The 24,179-nt window shown below is 42.4% G+C and overlaps 1 protein-coding gene across 1 annotated transcript in view; it reads right to left on the bottom strand.

Moving 5' to 3' along the window:
* Positions 1-5,077: 5,077 nt before the first annotated feature.
* P4HA2 (prolyl 4-hydroxylase subunit alpha 2) overlaps positions 5,078-24,179 on the bottom strand; it is a 317,788-nt gene continuing 298,686 nt past the window's right edge. The window contains exon 14 of the mRNA XM_075209735.1: positions 5,078-5,453. Within this exon, the coding sequence (XP_075065836.1) occupies positions 5,400-5,453 (54 nt within the window). The 3' untranslated portion in view covers positions 5,078-5,399. The remainder of the gene's footprint in view (positions 5,454-24,179) is intronic.

Genomic DNA, 24,179 nt, shown 5'->3' with positions numbered 1-24,179 from the left:
CCCTCTCTAGCTGTGCATTGAGCGTACTGAGTTGCTGTGTTTACTGTACTGTGCTGTCTCCCATTGTATTGTGATTTTGTTTGTCTCTGTACGGCGCTGCGAATGCCTTGTGGCGCCTTATAAATAAATATTAATAATAATAATAATAATAATAATAAGGACTCTCGGTTTCAATGGCCTGGTTATTACAAGCATTATGTCAACTCTTTGTTCAGTAAATACAGAGGTCTTATCTCAGTTATAAATCCTCGATACACTAATTCTTAATAATAGCTTTGGGGGGATATTATGCTATAATATTTTGGATGAAGCTGTGCCAGCATAAGCATGTCCAAGTAAAGGGCTTCAGTCACTACACTTGTCAACCTCACTGGTTAATACTTTAATTGTAACGCAGGCTTCATGGGGACGCAGGGCGTCCATGTCTTACCGATAGGAGTACCTAGTGCTGTCAATGGTTTAGTTAACATTATATACCACTCTCTTCCTACACTGATTTTAAAACATGGCACATCCTGACATTATTTGGTAAGGCAGCCACAGTGAGATAATTCCAGGTTATTATTTGTTACACCCTACACTATTCCTCTACTATTGCTGAAACACTGTTATTAGCGCGCCACAGAGTGCCACATCTCTTAACTTTTGCTTGCATATTAGGAGCAAGCATCCCCTTGTGTACATATACATTTATATATTTACTAATAAATAAGCCTCAAGGAGATGTTGGTCTAGAGAGTGTCAACAGACATAGTCCCCATGAATGGCTCTGTGGCAGAGTCAATAGCAATGACCACAATTCAGAGGTCTGAGAAGCACCATTTGGAGCCTTCAGTTAATAATGCTGACACACACTTGATATCCCCCCTTGACTATCTCCAAGTGGAGCAACCTTTAGACTATCTAGCAATGGTATTTTCTGTTTAGCTCACAAAAAATACTCAGTACCCATTCAAATATGAGTAGGGCAGCTACAGCTGCGGCTTTGGGCCCTGTACAGAACAATTAAAAAAGTCTGATAAATACAAGGCCTCTCAGATGACACACATTAATTAGTATAGTTTGCTTACTGGGCACATACTACTCTGCAGCACACAGATTAAACTTAACACTGGAAGGTTCCTGGCATACCAGATTTGTTGCGAAGATAAGGCTACATCCCATCTCCCTGCAGGTTATACGTCAGCTGCTGAGATCATTTGGATCATCGGACATTTGTATATATTCTGGGCAGCTAAGCAGGTGAGGGTTAAGACGAGGTTCGAGAAATTGGCTGATGTTCAGATTAGTTGGCTACGTGGATGGGGTCTCTGTTGGCCCAATTTCCAGCCATGGATAAAGCAGCAAATAGAGCAAATAGAGCTCCTGACATTTTGGTTATTCATTTGGGCAGGAATGACTTAGGCAAAGGAAACTCCCTTCATATGATTATTTTTATTAGAAAAGATCTGCAGTTTATTAGTAACAGATGGCTTGCCACTACGATAGGCTGATTCGCTATGATCTCATGACTGACCTGGAGGTCAGTAATCCCATTGAAAACTATCCTGAAAATGGCAAGAAAGCTGAATAACGCAATACGGATAGTTACTATTTCCCTGGGGGGTTTTGTCATAGATCAGCCAGCAGATTGGCAACAACTTTTCAGGAGAGATGGTGTGCATCTGTCGGATGAGGGGCCTTATATGTTTGTGGAGAGGATATGGTTGGAGTTGAGGAGTCAGTTTGGTTTAGATGGTGGCAGGCTGCTTTGCTCATAGGGCAGCAGCGTGGTAGGAAGGCAGCTGATACATACAGCACTATCGTGATTGGCCGCAGGTCTCTGTTCCCTTCGAAGCAATGGTAACTCTTGGACCTTCAGTGGGGAGGGTCCTTGTCCGGCTCAGTGAGGGAGGGCATGTGAGTTTAGAGGGGGGTGCAGTTACTCTGACATCATGTTATTGTCGGACAGGCATTTAAGGGCTATTTCCGTCTAAGTGGATTCACGGTGGTTCACCATGTCCACGCTTGGTTTTAGTTATCAGTCTGGTAGCTGTCCCGCTGTGCTTTTTCTACACCACCAAATTTAATTAATAAAACTGTGACCTTCTTTAACCACTTTATTTATGTATCCGTGTTTTTATCTTTAGATAAGTTAGTTAAGTACGTAAAGGTCTTGTGAAGGGGAAGAAGGGCATACACAGTGAACTATTTAATAAATCTTTTAGATGTAAACGGTATCACACCAGGGGGTAAATGTATCAAGGTTCGAATTTTGCCAACGTGTTATAATCGCAGCAAATCGCGGGTGATAACCCGCGATTTTAGTCAAAAAAAACCTGAAATGTATCAAGCTGCGATTTTGACCCTGATCTTCAAAATCGCTGGTCATCTCTGGCGATTTGCTGCGATGTAAACACTCCCGTGTTAGCTAACTCTCCTGTGTTGTAGCATCGAGTTGTATACACATCACTGTTACACTGCCTGTCATACAACTGCCAGAGCTCTGGCGGCTTTAAAAACTGTACAGAATAGATGAAGGTTAAAAAAAACAAAAAGCGTGGGTTCCCCCCTCTATTTAATCTTAACCCTAGTGCTGCCTGACTACTGCTGGTTCCATGAAAATCAGGGGGACCCCACGCAAACTTTTTCCCCGATTTTCACGGAACCAGCAGCAGTCAGGCAGCACTAGGGTTAATCAAGAATAGAGGGGGGACCTCACGCTTTTTTTTTTTCACTTTTATCTATGCTTTACAGTTTTTACAGCTGCCGGAGCTCCGGCAGCTGTATGACAGGAAGTGTAACAGTGATGGGTTTATACAACACGCGGATAGCAAGCAGCGTGTTGTATCTGGCGTGTTTGAAAGCAAACTCTCCTGAGTTTGCTTAATCGCAGCTTCATACATTTGAGACTTGTATAGCTGCAGTCAGGGCTGCCAAGAGGAATTCAGGGCCGCTGTACAACAAATTCATGGGGCCCCCCTTATAGTCTAGTATGCTAAAAAAATAAATCGGAGGTGTGGTCATGCATTTGGGGGCGTGGCAAATGCACCATTGGGGCGTGGCTAACACATCAAAATCACTAGGCTCTCAATTCGCCGGAGCGTCACATATGTCCAAGCACTCCTGACTTTCAGGACATCTAGCACCACAGTGTAGTATACAAAGAATGCAGTGTGTACACAAAGAGTTCAGTCTTGGCCTGCACCCTACATTGGACACAACACTTACCAAAAATTGCCATGGTCCCTACTAGAATCACAACATTTCACATACTGTCCTGCTCTCTCCTACCTGTTCTTCTCACTTTCACCACCTGTGGCTGCATGTTTCTTTAGTTGCGGCTTGTCTGGATCCTTGAATGCTGGGGGCCCAGTTTGGGAAAAAATGGCTACATTTAGATAATTCCAAACAACCCTGGCGTTAAATCAATAGCACCCACGATTAATAATTAGGCCTTCCTCCAGCTCCAATATTACAATAATGTGCCCCTTCATCATCGCCATGCCTTATGATCACACTGCGCCCTCCATGCTGCTTTTGCCCCTTCACCTGGCTCGCCTTCATCACACTATACTATGCTGCTCCCACCCCCCTTTTTTCAATCCCACTGTGCCATGCCTCCCCCCCTTTTTAAACCATTCTATGACAGGCCCCCCCTTGTTTTTTAACCCCTCTATGACAGGCCCCCCTTGTTTTTTAACCCCTCTATTACAAGCCCCCCTCATTTTTTAACCCCTCTATGACAGGCCCCCCTTTGTTTTTTAACCCCTCTGACAGGCCCCCCCTTGTTTTTTAACCCCTCTATGACAGGCCCACCCTCATTTTTTAACCCCTCTATGACAGGCCCCCCATTGTTTTTTAACCCCTCTATGACAGGCCCTCCCCTCGTTTTTTAACCCTCTATGACAGCCCCCCCCCCTTGTTTTTTAACCCCTCTATGATAGGCCCCTGCTAGTTTTTTAACTCCTCTATGACAGCCCCCCCACCGTTTTTTAACCCCTCTATGACAGCCCCCCCCTCATTTTTTAACCCCTCTATGACAGGCCCCATCCTCGTTTTTTAACCCCTCTATGACAGGCCCCCCTCGTTTTTTAACCCCTCTATGACAGCCCCCCCTTTCCCCCCTCGTTTACCTACCTTTTCCTTTATTTCTCTCTTGGTCTTCTCTGCTGCTCTGTGCTCCATTTCTCCAGACTGTCTGAATGCTGGGCATGACATGATGACGTCACACCCAGCAGACAGTGAAAAAAAGTGAGAAAAAAAACGTCGGCGCGAGGACCCGGGCCGGGCCCCCTGGCATGCCCAGGCCCAGGTAATTAGTACCCGCTCCCCACCCCCTCTCGGCAGCCCTGGCTGCAGTGGCAAACAGTCGGGAGTTTGATCTCTAGCGATTTTGCAAATAACGATTTTGACAGAAGCACAACTCTGGCAATTTTACATGAAATCTCAGCTTCATACATCTGCGAGTTTCAACTCTCCCGAGAAAATTGCTGCTTTTGCAAAATCACACCTTTATACATTTACCCCCAGGTCCGTTTTTCTTTTTCAACTTTTTTTGCATGTTAACATTGATAGATTTATTTAAAAAGATCTAAAACAACACCAAAGAGGAAAAAGAGAATTACCGAGCACTTTTAAACAACGCCTTTCTTACCTCTCATTCTAGTAAGTGCACGCACAAAAGGGGATTTGGAGGTGAAGGAAGAAATAACACAACATATTTTTTGACATCTTATATTTATTGAAAGTGATTTTAAAATTGGTTGTCTAGTAAGTGGAATTCCATAAGAGATACACAGTGGAAGCACAAGTAGCATGGATATATTCATTCACAGACATAATTACTAATTTAATAATTTGTAATATGAACAAATGTTTTTTTTTGTTTGAAGCATCAGATTCATCACATTATGTTTTGTTTTAATTTTTTCTTTTCATTTCACATTACACTTGAATAATATATGTGGACTGGATGTCATAACAGCAATGGAAAAAGGATCTACACTTCAGCAAAATATAAGTGTCAGGATTCTCAGTATAAAAACCACTGAGAGAGTGTGAGTGGAACAAAATGGTTTATTATCACACAGGGGTACACAGGTTAGGGATGCAATAAAAGGGAAGGTGTCAAATACAAGTCAGCAGAATATGGCAGTTATAGCAAGGATTACTCAGGAAGCCACAGATGACGAGGATGGTCAATGGTAGTACAGTTAAAAAGAGGCAATGCTGAGCATCCGGAGAAACCTTGGGTGTTAGGATACCTGGCTTACTCTGGATGCACCAGATGAGTGACAGGTATCAGGACTGCAGGTTACGCAGGAGGCACCGGCTGAGTTACAGGTGTCAGGACTGCAGATTCCATGGACTCTGGAGGCACAAGGCACCAGATGCTTCAAAGGTAGCAGGACTGCAGGTTACTCATAGGGACCGGGTGAGTCACGGGTATCAGGATTGCAGGTACTTGGACTCTGAAAGTACAAGGCAGGTGTCAGGTGTCAGGACTGCCGATAACTCGGGAGGCACAAGGCACCGGATGATCAGCAAGTCAAGAAAGTGTAGTAGTCTGCAAGGCGGAGTATTCGGAGGTCCAAGTAGGCAGACAGCCAGGATCAGACACAGAGGTGTAAAAACTGCAGACACAGATATGCCACAGACTGTAGATGCAGGATTGCTAGTAGTGCAATTGAATGCAGACACAGTAAAGCAGGAGGGTCAAACAAGCCAGGGGTCAAAGCCTTACAGTACACCACAAAACCAGGGAGAAGGCAGAAGAGAAGTCACAACAAAGCAGGATCTGGGTCAAGCAGAGGTCAAAACCAGGAAATCAAACAGGATTCATACACAGGAAAATCAGCAGCAGTAAAGGCAACAGATGAACTGGCAAAGGCTGCTGGGATAGGCAGGCTTTTATAGGCTAGGGACCAGGGCCATCTTAACAACATTATGGGCCCCCGGGCAAAGCAGTGCACCGGCCATTTCTCCTGTTTTTTATTTTTGACACTGAATGCAAAAGAGATGGCTCTTTTGCATTCAGTGTCAAAAATAGAAAACAGGAGAAATGGCACAGGCCTTAAACATCAGCATAAATCCTTAGGGGGAGATTCAATTGCCGGCAATGTGGCTCGCGGACATCATGTCGCACACATTGCCAGCAATTACGGTACAAATCTAAGCTCATTTTCCCTCACACCTCTATGAGAGGGAAAAATGAGCAGAGTTTTATGTCAAATTGCCACTGCAAAGCTAACCTGGAGACACTTCGGCAAATTAAATCTGCTCCTTTGTGTTCAACATATTTGTAGCATATCATATACAAATGTACAAATATGAATTTGAAGAATATATCAAATGAATAGAGCTCAGGGAGGCAGTATTTCTAAAAATAAGAGAATTTTTAGAACAAGAGGACACACATTGAAAATGAAGGGAGAAAGACTGAAAGGTAGAACATTTTTTTTTTTACAGAAAGTGTGATAGAACCATGGACCAGTCTCTCAGCAGTTGTGGTTATCATTTGTAAAGTTAAATAAATGAACAATTCATAGGACAAGCATATTGACATTGCTAAGACTTAAAAATATTAAGAAAAAAAAAGAAAAGAAAGCCCTAATGCTTCCCCCTCAAAATTAACCATACCAAATAAAAAAACACACACAAAAATGTCAGACTATGTGTGCCTGTGGTTTCCTGTCTACTATAAAATTCTTTGTTTTTAAGATTAGAAATTAAGTTGTGATGATTCAACCCAAACCAGGCTTTAAATGTCATGTGATCCTTATCTGTCATTAGAATTAAATGCTTCTATGTTTGTACCGCATCATTAAAAATGTAGTGGAAGTTATGACATGTTACAGCTTTCTCAAACTTATTGCCCACATAATACATATATTAGTTGATGTTTGGAAAATCTCCACACAGCAAATGCATGTAAAGATAAATTTATCTTCAATAAAAAACAACACAGCACTATTGAATGCTATAATATAAATATCATGCTTTATAGTCAGGTTTATTGCCATTATCTACTTACCTGTGAGTGATCAACTCCATCAATAAGTGTTAAATCCTTTAAATAGCATGTATGCCTTGATTCACATTTTAAAACCATTGCCTCCTCCATCACAATTAACCAAGTTATGCAGACATCATTTGTGGAAGACACTGTAATATCAAATAATGTATGTGCATTTTTGTGTATTAGCTAAGAGAGTACGTACACACAATATACCAAATCACATAGTTTATTGCTGCCCAGCTCTTATTGTCATAAATGCAGAAACATATATAAAAACTAAACAGACTAAGGAACAGCAACATTACATCAGTGAACCAAGACTGTTTCTCAATGGTAATGCTTCTTACTTTCCTTACCTATCAGTACAATTATAAAGCAGTGTAATTAAATTCTATGGTAATACTACCATATTATGCATTATTTTAAAGGAAACAAGTGCACAACACTGACACTGCACAAAATAAGCCACAATAATTTCTATATGAATGTTCCCAAATTCTATCATACACTTTTCCATTATTCTAAGGCTGGCAGAAAAGGCCAAGCAAATACTGCGTGGTCATGAAGGGCTTCAAGACATTAGGTAAAAAGAAGAGAATTTATCTATAACATAAATCTATTTTTTTTTTACCTGAAGGGCTCCAAGCCTGTAATTAAAGAGGATCTGTCACTTTTTAGGTAAATTGAGTGTTTCATAATGTAAAGGCACTATGTCAGTGTAAAACAATCTGCGTTTTACTTTAAGTAACACTTCCTTATATGGAAACACTCTGGTCCGTGCAAATGATATAGTGGTAGGATCGAAGCATTTAACTAATCCACCGCATTGTCGAGAAAGAAAACTTTTCATATCAGTGACAGGGTCATTTGAACCCCCCTATTGTGGTGCCCATAAGACAAACATCAGAGCAAAAGATAGCACCAGCAGCTGTGTGCAGATTGTAAGTCACAAGAGTCTGGGTTCCAAGAGGGAGACTCTGGGACCTGGCTGTAATGAGAGATGTATTTGAATGCGAGTAAAAGAGAGATCCTGAGTTCCAAGAATGAAGCAATGGAATCCAGTGAGAGGCAGAGAGAAGGCATGATACTGCTGTGTGCAGGGCCTGATCAGCCAACAGGCTGACCAGGCTGCAGCCTGGGGCGCCGGGTCGGGGGGGGCGCAGCAGCGCTGGGTAATAGAAAGATTTTCTTTTTTTTTTTCCCAATCAACCTCGACCGCCCGCCTGTGAAATTGTTACCTAACGGGGTCCGCCTGTGGTGTATGGAGTCCGCCTATGACTCCATACACAGGCTATAGTATGCTGAAGGTGCTGTCATCTGCCGTCAGTGTGGCCACGGTGCGCTGTTCAGTGTGGTCACGTGAGATGTTAACACCTCACGAGACCACACTAATCAGACAGACCGCGCCCGCAGTGAAAGAAAAGGACAAACACCACCGGACGACGGAGAACAACAGAGGAGCATTTCACAGGCAGGTAAGGTACTTTGAGTCAATGGCTGCCCGGGGAGCATTTTGATCAATAATATGGGGGGGAGCAGGAGAGCATTTTGATCTATAATATGTGGGGGGAGCAGGAGAGCATTTTGAGCCATAATATGGGGGAGGGGAGCAGGAGAGCATTTTGATCTATAATATGGAGGGGGGAGCAGGAGAGCCTTTTGATCTATAATATGGGGGAGGGGAGCAGGAGAGCATTTTGATCTATAATATGGGGGGGGGAGCAGGAGAGCATTTTGATCTATAAGATGGGGGGGGGAGCAGGAGAGCATTTTGATCCATAATATGGGGGGGGAGCAGGAGAGCATTTTGATCTATAATATGGGGGGAGCAGGAGAGCATTTTGATCTATAATATGTGGGGGGAGCAGGAGAGCATTTTGAGCCATAATATGGGGGAGGGGAGCAGGAGAGCATTTTGATCTATAATATGGAGGGGGGAGCAGGAGAGCATTTTGATCTATAATATGGGGGAGGGGAGCAGGAGAGCATTTTGATCTATAAGATGGGGGGGGGGAGCAGGAGAGCATTTTGATCTATAAGATGGGGGGGGGAGCAGGAGAGCATTTTGATCCATAATATGGGGGGGGGAGCAGGAGAGCATTTTGATCTATAATATGGGGGGAGCAGGAGAGCATTTTGATCTATAATATGGGGGGGGAGCAGGAGAGCATTTTGATCCATAATATGGGGGGGAGCAGGAGAGCATTTTGATCTATAATATGGGGGGGAGCAGGAGAGCATTTTGATCTATAATATGGGGGGGGGAGCAGGAGAGCATTTTGATCCATAATATGAGGGGGGGAGCAGGAGAGCATTTTGATCTATAATATGGGGGGGGAGCAGGAGAGCATTTTGATCTATAATATTGGGGGGGGGAGCAGGAGAGCATTTTGATCTATAATTGGGGGGGGAGCAGGAGAGCATTTTGATCTATAATATGGGGGGGAGCAGGACAGCATTTTGATCCATAATATGAGGGGGGGAGCAGGAGAGCATTTTGATCTATAATATGGGGGGGAGCAGGAGAGCATTTTGATCTATAATATGGGGGGGGGAGCAGGAGAGCATTTTGAGCCATAATATGGGGGATGAGAACCTGGCATTTTCTGGCACAATGGGGGGGGGGGGGGACTGGCGCTGGCAGCATTGAAGGATTATCATATTTTTAGGCACAAATAATTAATGGCGGGGCAGTGGCACAGATCATGACTGGGGGTGGGATAATAGGCTCAGTGGCTTTACTTATTATTCTCTATGGGTGGGGCAGTGGCACATATCATGATGCAGGGGGGGTAAGCTGCAGGGGGATAAATATTTTTCTCTATATGGGGCCAGAGGTGCGATCATGACTCGGGGGGGGGGGGGAATAAGCTGCAGGAGGCATAAAAATTATAAATTGGCCAAGGGCTGGGGGGTTAATTAACTGACTGTCCGGGGTTGGTAGATGTTAGTATATGATTATAAATAATTTTCATATATTTTATTATCTATATATGCCTGTACTAAGGGGTTGTTTTATTTGGTCATAATGGAGTGTTGTGTTTGAATCATTCAGGGTTTGTTAACATTTTGCATTTTTGCACATTTTCAATATAGGACCCCAAGGTTCCAGAAGCCAACTGACAACAATACTTCAAGAACAAACAAGAGTAAACATCTGGTGGTCTACACTGCAAGATCAGGTAAGAGAGAACAGCGAAATATGTCTAACAATGAATGTGGATTTTTACTTTAGTGACATTTTAATGTTTTTTTTTAACTAGTGTTGGCCTGATTCATTAATGTAAGGAATTTAAAAAACAATGACGTTTTCATATGGAGAAAACCATGTTACAATGCAAGGGGTACATATTAGTTTATTATTTTGAAAATAAGTTAAATACTGGCTGTTTTTTAATGTTACACACAAATACTTGCTAGCTTTATGTTTACACTGAAATTTAAAGTTGATCTATGACATGCCCTACCCTAATAATAAACATGTCCCCAAATTTTAAATTTACCTCCAATGCAACATGGTTCTGGCCAGGTGCAAAGTTACTATCTTTTTGGCTTTCCTTTCCTTAATGACTTAGGGTCTGTGTGTTTATTGTATTAATCAATAGTTTAGAACTGTGTGTGTATATATACACATGCGTGTGTGTGTATATATATATAGATATAGATATATATATATATATATATATATATAGAGAGAGAGAGATAGATTATTATAATGTATGTATGTGTAGCTATATCTATAGTTGTGTAGTGAGTCATATCTGGAGTATTTTCACAGCGCTGTTGTTTCTAGTGGTTTCTTTGGTATAGTTTATGGAGTAGTATGCAAGGCTTCTGTGAACAGCAGCATTGAAGGATTATCATTTATTGATTGCAATATGTTTAATAATTCATTTTAAAGCATAGGATATAGCTATATCTGTTTGTCTTGTACATCTTTGCTCCTGATATACGTAAGTTTGGTAAATTTATGGCTCCCTTAATCCCTTTTTTAGGGATTTTAATAACAACAAAATGACTGACAAAGATTCCCGTGAACCATTTAAAAAGCCAAGTGGAGCTGAGTTTAGAAAAAGAGCAAAGGAGAGAGATGAACGAGAGGGTTCTTTATTGAAAAAGATTCCCAAACTTGAATCTTTTTTCTGGCGTTCTGCAGGAAAGGTGGCTGAAGATTTAAGTATTGGTGATAAATGTGGTGGTGATGCTGTTGCACAGTCAGTACCTTCAACTAGTTCAGCTAGTTATTGTGCTTCCAGCTCCAGTGCACCAAGTGAGTCGCTGACACCCATCCCAGTAACTAATATTCAACAAGCAGAAACTGCTCTAAAGCTCTCTGATCCTTCTGATGACCCAGCATTCTGGGTGGTGAGTGATGAACGAGATTTTATTGCTCACAATGGAATAAAGCAGAACGATCAGGCAGACTTTTCCAAATCTGAAAGGAAATATTTAAATCAGAAACGATTTTTATCTAAGGCTGCTTTTTCTAAAAAACTTACTAATGGCGAGACTGTTAAGCGACCTTGGCTGGTGTATTCAATATCAACTGGTCATGTATTCTGTGCTCCTTGCAAACTTTATGGAGGCACAACTTTATTAGCTACCAGTGGATTTAATGACTGGAAAAACAATAATGCTATATCTGACCATGACAATCTTTCTGAACACCGAGAATGTCTTGCAAAATATGTTGACAGAGGTAAATTTTCCGAAAGAGTGGACATCCAGTTATTTAAACAATACAACGAAGGAGTAAGCTATTGGCGCAATGTACTTCTACGTGTTGTTGAAACAGTTAAATTCTTAGCCTCCAGAGGACTACCTTTTCATGGAGAGAATGAGATTATTGGTTCTTCAAAGAATGGAAATTTTCTGGGTTGTCTTGAATTGATAGCTAAATTTGATTCATTCATGGCTGATCATCTGGCCAGATTGTGAATAAGGGAAGAGGTGTACCTTCTTACTTATCTTCCACAATTGTTGATGAGTTTATTCTGCAACTATCGGAGCAAGTTTAAACTAATATCATTGCAGAGATACAACAGGCCAAATATTATTCCATAATCGTTGATTCAACACCGGATGTATCGCACACTGACCAACTAACATTTGTTGTTCGATATGTTTTGCCAGATGGCACCCCAGTTGAATGTTTCATTACATTAATACCTAATTGTGGCCACAAAGGTGAGGCAATGGAAAAAGCAGTTCTGTCTACAATAGAATCACTACACCTTAATTTGAGTGATTGTCGGGGCCAAAGTTATGATAATGCCAATAACATTTCGGGACCATATAAGGGACTGCAATCTAGAATAAAACAGCTGAATCCTTTAGCAAATTATATTCCTTGTGCTGGACATTCTTTAAACCTTGTGGGCTCCGCAGCTGCAGAAAGCAGTAATGAGTCAGTTGCCTTTTTTGCACTACAACAACAGCTCTACAATTTTTTTTCATCCTCAACTCACAGATGGGAGATTTTGTTAGCCAAATTCAAAGAAGATTTGATTGTTTTGAAAACACTGTCCAAAATACATTGGAGTGCCCGTGCTGATGCAAGTAAAGCTCTGCATAAATCCTACCATGAAGTCGTTGCCGCATTAAAAGAGATAGGCAATGATGAAGGGCAAGTAAAGGATGTCTGAAATGAAGCTAACCTAATGGTGGAGAAAGATAAAAGCCTTGAAATGGCAATAATGATCTGTTTTTGGAACAGTGTCTTGGGGAAGTTTCAAGATGTAAGTGAAAAAATCCAAGGAAGAAGTACAGATTTGGCAAGAGTTGTTGGGTTGTATAATTCATTAGACGCCTTTTTGATCATGCTTCGTGATGAAGAGGAGTTTAAGAGGTTTGAAATAGAGGCAATACAAATATGTGAGTCAAATGTGTACAACAAAGATGTGAGAAGGAAAAAGAAGCTAAAAGTTCCATTTGACGAAAGTATTGGTGGGAACACAGAATTTGACGGAAGGCAGTCGTTCATTGTAGAGAAATATTATGTCGCAATAGATGCACTTAAGGTTAATTTGGAGAAAAGGAGAGAAATTTATACAGAGGTACTTAATCTGTTTGGATTTTTATGGCACTTAAGTGATATGCAAAATGACGAAATTCGAGAGAAAGCAAACCAACTCTTACAAATATACAAATCGGATTTGGACAATGTACTTCCTGAGGAGTGTGTCCATTTAGCCTCTTTTATGAAAGGTCATAAAAGCGACCATCAAGAAAGTAGTAAACATAGCTCAGAAGCCTCAAGACTCTTGACATTGCTAAAAAACTGTAATGTAAAATCAATGTTTCCAAACGTAGAAATAGTACTGCGCCTCTTTTTAAGTATGGCAGTCACTAATTGTAGTGTAGAACGATCTTTTTCTGCTTTAAAGAGGGTAAAAAACTACTTGCGGTCAACTTTATATCAAGAAAAGTTCACAGCTCTTGCTCTGTTATTCATTGAAAGTGACTTCTTGCAGAACTTGAAGTTTGAGGATATAATAGAAAAGTTTGCCACTTCTAAAGCAAGAAAAAGGAGCTTGATGTAAAATGATTCTTCAATTTACAACAATTCTTTGCACTTTTGTACATGAAAAAAGTTTTGTTTAAATTCTTTTATACACTTTTGTAGCCTGTTAGCCGTTTTATGTGCTATAGAAAACATTACCTTGTGCATTATTATTATTATCGTTTACTTGTAATTTGTAGATTTGGAGAGTTTGACTGTTTAATTTATAATTATTTATAATTTTCTACTGTTGTCATTCTTTGATATTTCTATTTTACTGCAAGCAGTAAATATAATTTAAATAAAAATACAATTTGTACCAGCAATCATTATTTGAATTTGTACTAAATCTAGACATAATTGCAGATTTACAGTTCAAAATGTGTGTTAAATTTGGTTGGGGGGGGGGGGGGGGGCGGCAAAGGTGTGTTAGCCTAGGGCACCTGGAACCCTTAATCAGGCCCTGGTACTTGAACTCAGTCCAAACAAACTAAAATTTATTTAAAATTACATTTTCTCCAGCACATAAGCATATTGGTTAAAATCAACTGACATACCATGGCGCCAACTCCTCCTGCACACACTGCACACACTCAGTAGCTGTAAAACAATACTGGCAGTTCACATACCCGGTGTTGTGGGTGTAGACGTTGCACAGCAAACAGTCAGAATAAACCACGCATACAGGTAGACAGTAGTCATGGACCACTCTCATTCCCACTATCCAGGGACTCTACTCTTTTATGCACTCCATCCCCTACACTAGGGACCCTCGCCTACAGATTCAGCCATGCAACCTTAATGCAGTAACCCCCCCCCTTCACGGTTTGGGGGTACTTTCCAAGGGGGCTCTACTAATGCTTCTGTACATTAATCCCAAATATCCATGGATAATCCATCATCACTTTATTGGAGCTGAGAACTGCTTTTCAGGAAACACCTTCAAATAGTTCTTGGATTCAAACATTTCCTACATGCTGAGTGTTTACATATGGCAAATCTCTTAACGTTATAAATATGGGGAATCTTTTCCCAGTCACATTTACTCCTCTTGCAGGGGCTCTCAGATTATGCACATGAGAAATGTGATTTTGCTAAGCTGACGCCATCTTGTTGCCTTATAGCCATTTTGTTTTCTTATAGCTTAAAGACAGATTAGATACAGCTAGCTTGTAGGAGTTATTCATTGTTTGCAAGAAACTATGCCCATGACCTTGACTATGGCAGAACAGGAGATAAACCAACTCCCCCCTGGGGAGTATTCCTGTGTGAAAATTAGAGAATGTAGCAAGATCTGTGTAGAGGAAGTATGATTGGTTAAAACCTTTTGGGGCATAGTTTTCTGTAATATGTGATTTTGTGCTATATAGTTATGGACTTGTAACTAATAAAGTAGAGCTAATTGTACACGCAGAACTTGCAGTGTATTTAGTTCTCTCCGGCTGATGAGCTCATAAACTGATAAACTGACACTTACAGGTGAACAATCTGATTTAGGTTCGACACACACATTCCTCTTATTGGGGCTCTCTTCCCCCCTTTATATCAAAACATGCTTCAGTGGCAGCCAACATGCACAAAATCCCTTCAAAAGGCCTTTCGTTAGGGAACATTTTCCTCTCCACCTTAGTCTTTCTCCTGGTGAGCCTCTTCAGGGTACCATGATGGTAGGGATCCGCCCTCTGTCTCTGTTCCTCTGTAGTGTCCCCCTGCTATGGGTCCTACATCAACTGCTGAATCATGGCTTCTGCCGCCACCCCCTTTTCTACAGGTGCCTTTATGTGGGGGTCTCTAGACTCCATTGTGGAGTCACACGCACTTGTGGCATCTTTCATGGGTCCTACCTCCTGGGTCCTGGAACCCTAATACGGCCACTACACTGGAATCGGTAAACACGGATCCCTGTGTTATGAATGTATAACCAGTGGTGGTACTTTCGTACAGCATAGCTAAGTTCCGCCCACCATGGAACGTAACTGTCTGCATCATAACTGCCAACTATATGAGACAATAGCCTCATTATACTGAACATCCCCCTCGGTGACCATCCTTGTCATCACCGGGTAGTGCGCTGCCACATACCGGTAAAGCTAGATACGTTACATCTGCTCCACACTGGATTTTCATGTTACTAAACCTGCATGTGCAGAGTTCCTGTCCAAGTGACTACCCATTGTATCCTGACATGATGAGATCTGAGCTAGATCTTGGTGGCAAGTATAAGGATTTTCAGAAGTAGGTGCTGGGAGTATGTACCTGTGCCTTCCCACAGACAGACAGGTAACTACTTTACTATTTACTTCTTTCACCCTGGAGAAAGAATTTAAAACTCTGTGCACTCTATGCGGATGATTAAGAGTTAGGCACCTTGGATCATTGTTCTCATTGCTCAGAGCTAGCCCCCTGCAAGACAGCCCCTCTTTCCCTTTATGAAGAAATAAATGCATTATGAAACAAATTTAAAAGTGACAGGACATCTTTACTTTCCAGATGACCGCAGTAGATTTATTATGGGCCAGTTGTTCTAGAACACTGTAATCAGAAACTTGTAAAAACTACATATAAAAAGCAACTTGTTCCCTACCTAAATTTTTCCATGCCTGACAAATCTACATCATGCATTCTGTGTGACACATGCAGTGCAAGTGTAATATACCTGTGCATTAGGTGTAAATAAATTTACACTCAATGACTCTCTCAATCTATGTGTGTATATGTTAGGGAATTTAGATTGTAAGCTCCAATGGGACAGGGACTGACTGAATGAGCTATCTGTAAGCGCTGCGGAATTAGTGGCGCTATATAAATAGATGATGATGATGATGACGGACACCCCAATATTTCCCAAACGATCCTCAGCCTCTAAAAACATGTTTACAAGCCCCTAGTTTCTTCCAAACTTACGAGCTATGACCACAGGTAAGTTGAACTGATGTGAAAATGTAGCAAATCAAGACAAAATTTAACTAACATACATACCGTCATCACGTCTGCGTGGGTAGACGCAACATGTGTTGGAGTCCCAATATGGCACTTTTATAGTATATAAGTGAGTTCTGCAACTCTGCTTTATTCTACTGATTTTTTCCTCCTGATGAAGTCCATTGCTTTCACGGACGAAACGCGTTGAGGAGTTTCTGAGGACTTTTATTATCTGTTTGGTACATGCGGTAATAAAGAGGTGGGAGTGCCGTGGAGACCAATTTACAACTGACTGAATTCTGTCTATACCTCTCTGAATGCACCCCAGATGAGTACCATAAAGATACCATTACATGCATTTTATATAAGATTTTATGTAAGTGTAATACTTACCTTTTATTATTAAATTCTGATTCATGCAATATTACACTATTTTGAGTTTTTTATTGCTCCTATGACGCTGAGGTTCCAGTTGCAATGAGAGAGTCCATCGAGTATTGCAATTCCCTCCTTACTGGTCTTCCCAAAGTCAGACTTGAACCCCTACAATCTATTTTGCACGCAGCGGCTAGACTGATTTTCCTTACAAACCGTTATTCCTCTGCTGAGCCATTCTGTCAGTCTCTACATTGGCTGCCTGTATTTCAACTAATCCAATATAAAATTCTTCTACTAACATACAAGGCGATCAACAAAATTGCACCGACATACATTTCCTCACTTGCCTCGAAATATCTCCCTACTCGACACCTCCGTTCTGCACAAGATCTACGTCTCTCCTCCACTCTCATCACATCCTCCCATTCTCGGTTACAGGATTTTTTCCGGGCTGCACCTGCTTTGTGGAATTCCCTCCCTCGCACAGTAAGACTTTCCTCTAGTTTTCAAATCTTCAAGCGTTTACTGAAAACCCACCTCTTCAGACAAGGTTATGATATTCCTCAACCATCATCTTAATTTTCCTAGATTACCATATTACCATCCTCTACACTGCTAACGCAAGACAACAACCTTCTGACCAACATTGCAACACACACAGCCCATTGGGGAGTACGTTTCAAAAGCCTCTTTTAACAGAGCTTTTGCTGCCAGTATACCTGCCGTGTATACTTAACCTTGGTGGTCCAGCCCGTCTCGTCAGACGGCAACCGATATCCCTGTCTTTTCAACAGTAAATCAACTTTCACTTCAAAATGAACAAACACATACACCTTAGTTTTCTGCGCATAAAATATCTTTCACAACCAACAGTAATATCTTTTCAGAGGTTTTACCAAGTAATTATACAATGTAATTATAACAAACTATCAAAATGATTGTTTAACCACGTGAAAAATCTACCGGAAGTACACATACGCTAAGCAGGAAGTACACATATGCTAAGCAATGCAATACATTTAAAACGCAACATGACAATAAAAAGAAAGTTTTCTCTTTTGTCCCTAGATTCAAGTCAGTGCTCCTTCACATTATGCAAAACGGACATTCGGTTTCACAACACAGAGTAATAAAACAGGTTTTGAACACATTGCGTTCTTACCCGTATATGACGTGTCTCCACCCTTTGTCGCGGAACCGAAATCCATTGGTCTTGCGTAACCTCTGCGTGAGCCCCCAAATTGTTATGCACGTTTTGTCGCTATCCAATAACGATTGTTAAATCTCGATTTGTGTTTCAAAATATTTATTCTCAAAAAGTAGCAGAATAATTCAAGTGAATTAATAATAAGTACAGCTGTTACTTATCGCAGGCGCTCTGGATCCAGTGAACAGTCATTCAGGTCTGAAGTCAAGATGACTAAACACTAGATGAAAAGCTCCTGCTTATATGCAGACAGAAATATAGTAAAACAATGCAGTTGGTGTGGCTTGCTTCTATTGGTCCAGGTTTCAGGAAGGTCCAGGAGGTTGCAGATCATAGGCTAGTTCAAACTAAAGAATCCAAAGGTGGGGGTCATCTCTCCAGGGGATGTTCTCTGATCTTCCCGCAAAGACTCTAGTTTCAACTAGTCCATTAGCATTTTACAGCTAGTATCACAGTAAATGTTTATTCCCTAATATCAATAACTAGAGTATGCAATGTGCGATCTCTTCGCCGAATGAACCAGACAGCTGTTGATGTAAAGGGGATTAATATGATACCAGACATGAAACGTTTCCTTTAACCTGTACCATATGTATTACTAATATGCATATAACTTAGAATACATGACATAAACACTACTATATTTTGACATAAATAACTATGTGTTGCGACTATAATTAATGTGTACTATTTACATATGTGTGTGTTGGTGCGAATATGTGTAAAAGCGTAAAAACTGTTATTGCCACGTGTTGCGGCTGCATACGCCCTTCCATGCTGTAGCGTGCAATACGCATCTTTTCAGACAAAGACAACCAAGTTTGCTCGATATCAATTGAAATGAATTTATCCAATTTGCTGACTTCAACTATATATATGTATATATGTATATATATGTATTTATGTATGTATATATATATATATTTATATATGTGTTTATATATGTATATATATATATATATATATATATATATATATATATATACATATATATATATATATATGTATATAGATATTGTAACAAAAGGAGGCATTTAGCTGGCAATATGCAGAGAAAGCAGGGAAGTAGAGTAAAACATTTGTGCAGTAATGCACCTAGAGTGAAGACTTATGTATGAAAAGCAATAGTTTAAATTTGGTTAAACTTACATGATCTGAAATCCTTCCTCTCAGCAAACAGACAGGGCGTGTCTGGTTGTGCAAACAGAGCCAGTGATGGGTGTTTTCTTTTAAAGAGAAGGTGGGTGTGTCACCTGTCCATCAAGCTAAGGCTGGGGGAGGAGCATCATGTATAAAAGCTTGTTTGTTTCATTTGTTCATGAAGACCAACGCTGGGATAGCTGGCTTGTCCTGAGAGAGAGCTAGCGTTTAGGGTCTCCATGATTGCTGTGCAAGTATACAATGTCAATACATTTACCATCCTGACAATAAAGCACCATAAAAAGGAAGAAGTTGTTCACGTGTGCTTCTGCAGTAGCGGGCTCTTGCCACAAGTGTTGTCAGGAGTGAGATACTCCGGGAAGCAAGTTTCCGCTACCCAACCCACGCAGACGTCAACATGGAGGAAGTACTGAGAACCTTCGTGAATGTGGTCGCTGCGCAGCAACAGCAGCAAGCTCAGATGCTACGAGTTGCCGAGGCACAGGTGGAAAACACAAGGCTCTTAAGGGAAGAGTTAAGAAAGGTGAGGCATAACAGAATTGAACCACCTGGTCCTGTTCTCCTGAAAATGTCGCCAGGTGATGACATAGAAGCATATCTGGTGTCTTTTGAGAGACTTGCAAAAAGGCCAAATGGCCTCCTAAAGATTGGGCTGAGAGACTGGCGCCATATCTGACTGGTGAAGCTCAGCGAGCTTATATGGATCAAGAGGAGGAACGGGCCTCTGATTATTTGTACCTAAAGTCTAAGATATTGACTCGCATTGGAGTTTCTGGGACAGGCTGAGCCCAGCGCTATCACCAATGGCGCTATGATAAAGAAAAACCGGTCAGAGCGCAAGTGGCTGAGCTTTCTAAAATTTTAAAGAAATGGCTGCAGCCTGAGGAGAATTCGCCTTCTCGGATTATTGAAGTTCTGGCGATAGATCACTGCATCCGAGGGCTGAACCGCGATTTGCAAAGGTGGGTGCTGCAATCAGACCCACAAACTTATGAAGAGCTTGCCACCGTGGTAGAAAGGTTTTGTGCGCTACAGCAAATGACTAAAGAACCTGCATTTGTGTCCAAGCCGGTGCCACGCCAAAAGCCAGATTTGACAATCCTTGCTACAGGGCTCTATGGCAAAACTGCTACGGACAGAGGGCCAGGTACAAAGCTGTCTAATCTGAAGTGTTTCGAATGTGGTGAGCCAGGCCATTTTAAGGCAGAGTGTCCTAAACTACAGGAACCCATGGACTGTTCCGTGGCACATATTAGGCCTGCATTTCCAAGCTGTTTTACCATGAGTCCCACATCAGGAAGTCCTTGTTTGTTCCGGGTGACTGTGCTAATCAACCAAAACCTTGTTCTGGCCTTGGTTGACTCGGGGAGTGAACTCTCATTGGTTTCCAGCTCTGCCTTACCCTTAGAACAATACTACCAGTCACACTCAAAGACAAAACCGTTATGGTGGTAGCTGCCAAAGCACCTAAACTCCCATATCCACTCGTTTTGGGGCGAGACTTCCGACTGTTTAATTATGTCCACGGTGAGCGGATCCAGCCGGACATGCCGGCAACTGATGCAGCGGTCGGATGCCCGGTCTTAAAGGAACCGCCTAAGAGTCCACAACATCTGGACATCGATCTTTGGGAACCGCCAAACCAGAATGCCATCCTGGGAGTCACAGCAGGAGTTCCACAAAAGCATCCACCTGCGGGGAAACATGGACAGTCCAAACAAGCATTGGTCGGTAATGTCGCAGATGAGCCCACCCCGCCTGTCAGTGAGGATTCAGACTGGTCCGCAATACCAATTTTGTTCCCTCTGCAGGACTTTGCTCGAGACCAACTTAATGATGCCACTTTGGAACATGCCTTTAAAAGTGTGACTGAGGTAAATGGGGTAGCGAAAGCCACCCAGCCTGCAGAAGGTATACCATATTTTATTGTCAAATATAATTTCCTGTATAGAGTTGCTACTGTACAGGGGGGAAAAGTAGAACAATTAATGGTTCCTCAGGTCCATGTACCCCTAGTGTTAAAAGCAGCGCACACACACGTCTGTGGGGGACACCTAGGGGAGGATAAAACACGGGAACGAGTTCCGCTTCGGTTTTACTGGCCCTGGGTACACATGGCAGTGAAAAAGAATTGCCGGTCCTGTCCCATTTGGCAGCAAACATGTCCCAAACCCATGTACAGGGCACCTCTCATTCCAATACCAACAGCACAAGTTCCTTTTGAACGGCTAGCCATGGACCTTGTGGGGCCACTGGAAAAATCTGCACGTGGGCACCAATATATACTAGTGGTGCTTGACTATGCAACCAGGCATCCAGAAGCAATTCCAATATGAAACAAAGTCCAGCACCATAGCTAGAGAACTTGTATTGATGTTTACAGGCTTGGGAATACCCAAAGAAATTCTCACAGACCAGGGTACTCCATTCATGTCCAAACTGATGAAGGACATGTGTCAGTTGCTAGGGGTTAAGGCGCTCCACACCTCTGTATACCATCGACAAACAGATGGCTTGGTGGAACGCTTTAACCGCACATTAAAGCACATGCTCAGGAAAGCAGTGGCTCAAGAGAAAAAAGATTGGGACACTCTTATTCCCTCTTTGATGTTTGCCATCCGTGAGGTACCTCAAGCTTCAACAGGGTTTAGTCCCTTTGAGTTATTGTTTGGGAGACAGGATATGTTAAAAGAAGGGTGGGAGCAGCAAGGTCCCAGGGAGCCAAATCTGGTACAATTTGTGTCCCAAATGTATGAGAGGCTAGGAAAGATAGGGCCCATTGTGCAGCAACATGTAAAAGAGGCTCAGGAATGACAGAGGAAAAGTTATGATAAAAGTGCTGTTGTTCGATCTTTCAAGCTGGGGACAAGGTCCTAATCCTGGTTCCCACATAGGAAAGCAAACTTTTCGCCCATTGGCAGGGTCCATATCAAGTTCTAGAGGCTGTCGGTCCTGTCAATTACAGAGTCCGCCAGTTAGGTAGGAGAAGGGAGGAGAAAATATATCATGTTAACCTCCTTAAACCTTGGCATGATGAGGAAACCTCTCCTCAGGTAGTGAGTACTGCCATTGAAAAGTCTGAAGTGCCCATAGAGCCAGCTTTGTCCATTCAGCAGAGACAACAGACCGAAGAAATGATTCGCCGGAACAGGGATGTCTTCTGTTCCATACCTGGGCGCACTACCTTAATCGAACACGACATTGTCACTGCACCAGGAGTCATTGTCAAGCAGAAGCCGTATCATATTCCAGAAGGCAGATGGGTGGATGTGAGAAATAAGATCGAGAAGATGCTCCAGTTAGATTGTTAGGAACTTACCTTGTCCCCGTTCCGCTGCGCTGTCAGCGGGAGCTGACAGCGGTGTCCATATCTTCAGCGCTGCTTCTGTTAGCGCTGCCGCACTTCCTGCTTCTCCCTGCTGCTTATCATGTGACTCCTGGGCGGGGAATTCAAACTACTATATCTTCCCTGCTCTGACACGCTGCCTGTGTCAGAGCAATGTGTTTCCTGTTCCTGGCTACAGTTCCTGTGTCCTGACTCCTGTTATCCTGCTCCCTGTTTACCCCTCTATTCCTCCTACTCCTGTGTACCTACCTGGCTGTGACCGACTATTCTCTGGATCTCCCTCTGGCACCGTATACCTGATAACTTCTGTGTACCGACCCGGCTGGGTTATCGACTATTCTCTGGATCTCCCTCTGGCACCGTATACCTGATACCTTCTGTGTACCGACCCGGCTGTGTTACCGACTATTCTCTGGATCTCCCTCTGGCACCGTATACCTGATACCTTCTGTGTACCGACCCGGCTGTGTTACCGACTATTCTCTGGATCCTGCCACGCACCCATTGCCTCCGTGCATCTACCGGTTACTGTTCCAGACCTACTACGCCTGGAATTCACGGTTAGTGCCTGTACTTGCACCGCATTGTCTATTTTCTTGTCTGCCTGCCATCACTTAGAACTTTCTCCCTTACGTCAGTAGGCTAATCTGGGGGCCGCGACCTGCGGTTCTTCGGCAGCTAAGCCCACACTACCTTGCGGTGGTTCTTGGTGAAGACCGGAAGGCCGTTAGACTCCGCGCCCTAGGTAAGCCTGTGCTAATACTGACTAAGGCATCAAGATCGTAACATAGATGTGATTAAAGAGTCCACTAGTGAGTGGAATAGTCCCATTGTGCTTGTCCCGAAACCTAATGGGACAAATAGGTTCTGCAATGACTTTAGGCGCCTAAACAGTATGTCGCAGTTTGATGCCTATCCGATGCCACGTGTGGATGAACTAGTGGAAAATCTTGCTAGTAGCAACTATTTGACAACCCTTGATCTAACAAAGGGTTATTGGCAAGTTCCCCTGACTTCCACGGCCAAGCCAAAGACTGCATTTTCCACCCCTGATGGTCTCTATCAATATAAAGTCCTACCCTTTGGGTTGCATCTTCCAAAGGGCCATGAATTAATTGCTACGACCTCACACAGCTTATGTAGCCGCTTACTTGGACGATATAGTGATTTATACCGCAGACTGGGGATCACATTTAGCCAAAGTTGAGGCGGTCTTAGCTTCATTAAGGTCAGCAGGGTTAACAGCTAACCCAGAGAAATGTGCCATAGCCATGAGAGAAGCCAAATATTTGGGGTACGTTGTTGGTCGAGGGCGTGTAAAATCCCAGCTAGACAAAGAGGAGGCAGTCAAAAATTGGGCAAGACCAGAAAAAAAGTCGCAGTTAAGAACCTTTTTAGGCTTAGTAGGTTACTACAGGCGGATTGTAAGCCACTTCGCCACTAGAGCTGCTCCTCTTACGGACATGTTAAAAAAAAGTTGTCCAGATAGATTAACCTGGTCTGACTCTGCAGAAACCGCCTGGTCTGATCTTCGGTTAGCTCTTTGTTCCTTTCCAGTTGTACAAGCACCAGATTTTACCCGGAGGTTCTTCCTCCAAACTGATGCTTCTGGTGTTGGCTTAGGTGCAGTCTTGTCACAGGAGAAGAATGGAGTAGAAATTCC

This window comes from Mixophyes fleayi, chromosome 4 (assembly GCF_038048845.1).
Source record: "Mixophyes fleayi isolate aMixFle1 chromosome 4, aMixFle1.hap1, whole genome shotgun sequence".
Lineage (NCBI taxonomy): Eukaryota > Metazoa > Chordata > Amphibia > Anura > Limnodynastidae > Mixophyes > Mixophyes fleayi.
The sequence above is the reverse complement of the archived record's forward strand: the minus strand, read 5'-3'. Positions and strand labels throughout refer to the sequence as shown.